Source organism: Galendromus occidentalis, unplaced genomic scaffold, assembly GCF_000255335.2.
Source record: "Galendromus occidentalis unplaced genomic scaffold, Mocc_1.1 scf7180000075637, whole genome shotgun sequence".
NCBI lineage: Eukaryota > Metazoa > Arthropoda > Arachnida > Mesostigmata > Phytoseiidae > Galendromus > Galendromus occidentalis.
Window position 1 is genome coordinate 1 of NW_003803627.1, and position 2,184 is coordinate 2,184.

At 52.8% G+C, this 2,184-nt stretch overlaps 1 protein-coding gene across 1 annotated transcript; it reads right to left on the minus strand.

Annotated features, from left to right (window-relative positions):
- Positions 1–34: 34 nt before the first annotated feature.
- On the minus strand, positions 35–1,562 carry LOC100901096 (phosphoacetylglucosamine mutase-like). The gene is given in 2 exon segments (XM_029112439.1): positions 35–925; positions 927–1,562. Coding segments are annotated over 2 exon segments (1,476 nt in total). The 5' UTR covers positions 1,512–1,562.
- Positions 1,563–2,184: the final 622 nt, after the last annotated feature.

Genomic DNA, 2,184 nt, shown 5'->3' on the forward strand with positions numbered 1-2,184 from the left:
CATGATGCGGAAAACTTCAGGTTCCGGTCTCACATCACGCCAACATTCTGGATAAGATCTTCGAAACTTCATTCGCCAATAAGTCCACGTTCGCCACCCCCGCTCTTTCTCCGGGAGCTTCTGCGTAAACACGTACAATGTCCTCGGTTCCGGACGGTCTCACGAAACACCGAGCTTGCGGGAATCGCGAAACTATATCGTCGATTGCCTCTTGTAGCCCTGTCGGTGCTACGCAAGTTCTCTCTGCGTTCGCGGTCTTGATCACAGTTCGATCCTTCACGACGACCTTCAGTTGTCGACACGGCAGATCCTCGTATTCACGGAGCCAGTCGCTGACGTCAGTGTCCGAAGTTCTCAGAACATATTCGACGAGAAGCATATCTGAGAGAGCGTCACCCACTGCCTCGTTGGTGAGGTCTATGAAGTCTCTTATAGTAGCCGCCTCTTCAGAGCTCAAAGCAGACACACGATTTTTGATCGTGTCGCTGAAGCAGATCGTTCCGTGCCCGTTTGCCTCGAAGTATATACCGACGTCGGCTTTCTGAGCTTCATGGTGGAGGTGCTTCACGCCCGTTGGAACGCACAATGCATCTATTCCGAGTTTCTCCGAGATGTACTTGGTAGAGCTCCCATTGGCGTAAGCAGTCTGCACTAAAGCTATTCCGACATCGCTCAGTCCCGCCTCCCCGAAGAGTTTCTTGATGTAGGCTCCTAGGAGGGTGGCGATTCGATCACCGTCCAGAAGCCTGAACTTGCCGTCCGCATCTTGGAAGAAATACACTATACGATCCGCATCACCGTCCAGAGACGCATATCGGGCGAAAGTTTTCAATGAGAGCCCGACCGGAGCCCCTTGCGAGATCTTGACATAGTCAGCGCCACATTGATCATTCAGCGGACCATTTCCGTCGTTCACAACGGTGATCTACTAAGATATTCTTCAGTTGTTCACTCATCAGGTGGACCGCTCGAGCTCCAACCCCGTTAGCCGCATCAATTGTCAGAGCAGGAGTGTAACGCAAGGGTTGTTTGGTTTTCGAAGCGAGTCGGATGAAGGCCGAGGTCAGTTTATCGTAGTACCCGTGCACGGATGGCTCACCGTATTTTGGATCATTCGTGCACCTCACAACGAAATGCAATTGCGGTGTTGTCACGAGCCCGAGATCTTTGACCGCACAACCCAGACTCGATGCTCCTTCGAACGCCGCGTCGTGCAGGGACACCGAGCTGGCTCGCGTGTCGTATCCAATTATCAAGTTACTCAGCGCATCGGTCGGAATCGAGAAGTCCGAAACGATCTTGGTCAACTGGCCCTCCAGTTGATCATCGTCTGCATTCAACACCGCGGTGACGCAGCGTTCCCAGCTCAGTTCCATCATTTCACCATGAGGATCCACGAGCTTGGCCCCGTTGTCGCACTCCGGGTTGTGCGAGGCCGTTACCATAATCCCGACTGTAGCTCCGCGCAATGCACGGGATCTCAAAGCGGCGACAACTCCTAAACGGAACATAGCAGTCTTCAGGACGTCAGACCTGGTCCGGACCCCGGAGGTTCCGTAGGAGAAAACAACCCCATCCAATCGCGGATAGAGCGTCGCGCTCAAATCGAGAACTTTTCGGAACATGGCTCAAGACGTCAAAACTCTAGTAGTTTAAAACTCCTGCCGCAGAAAACCTTCGCGCCGAGCTCACAACAACTCTGCCACGGACAGACTGACTGTCATCATCCAACTTTTCTGGCTTTTTAAATGATCTTTTACACATATTGGGAGAGTGCGAGGGTTAGACTCAGTGCGACCTTACTAATCATTCTCGGGCGCCCCGTCAATCGCTGGGATGATTCAAATTCTCTGGGGTTGGGGCTCTTCTTCGCTTTTAATGCGGGGTCGACCGCACTCGGCCGAATGGCATGGGAGAGGGGGCTGATAGCTTCTAGGAACCCGGATTATGACGGACCATCGGATGACTAACGAATTTCGAAAAGGTGATCCGGCCTCGTACTCCTACATGCGAGGGGTGTTTCTTCGTCGATGCTTGTTGGACCTCTGCGGGGAATTCCGCCTGCTTCGGGTGTTGTTCCGAGGGACCTTTCCACGGACTGGAATCACGAAAGTCGCGGTGGCTTTCTTTTCGTCTGATTCGATCCGATTCTGAATTCCTCGAATCTTTTCCTCCCCTAATCAC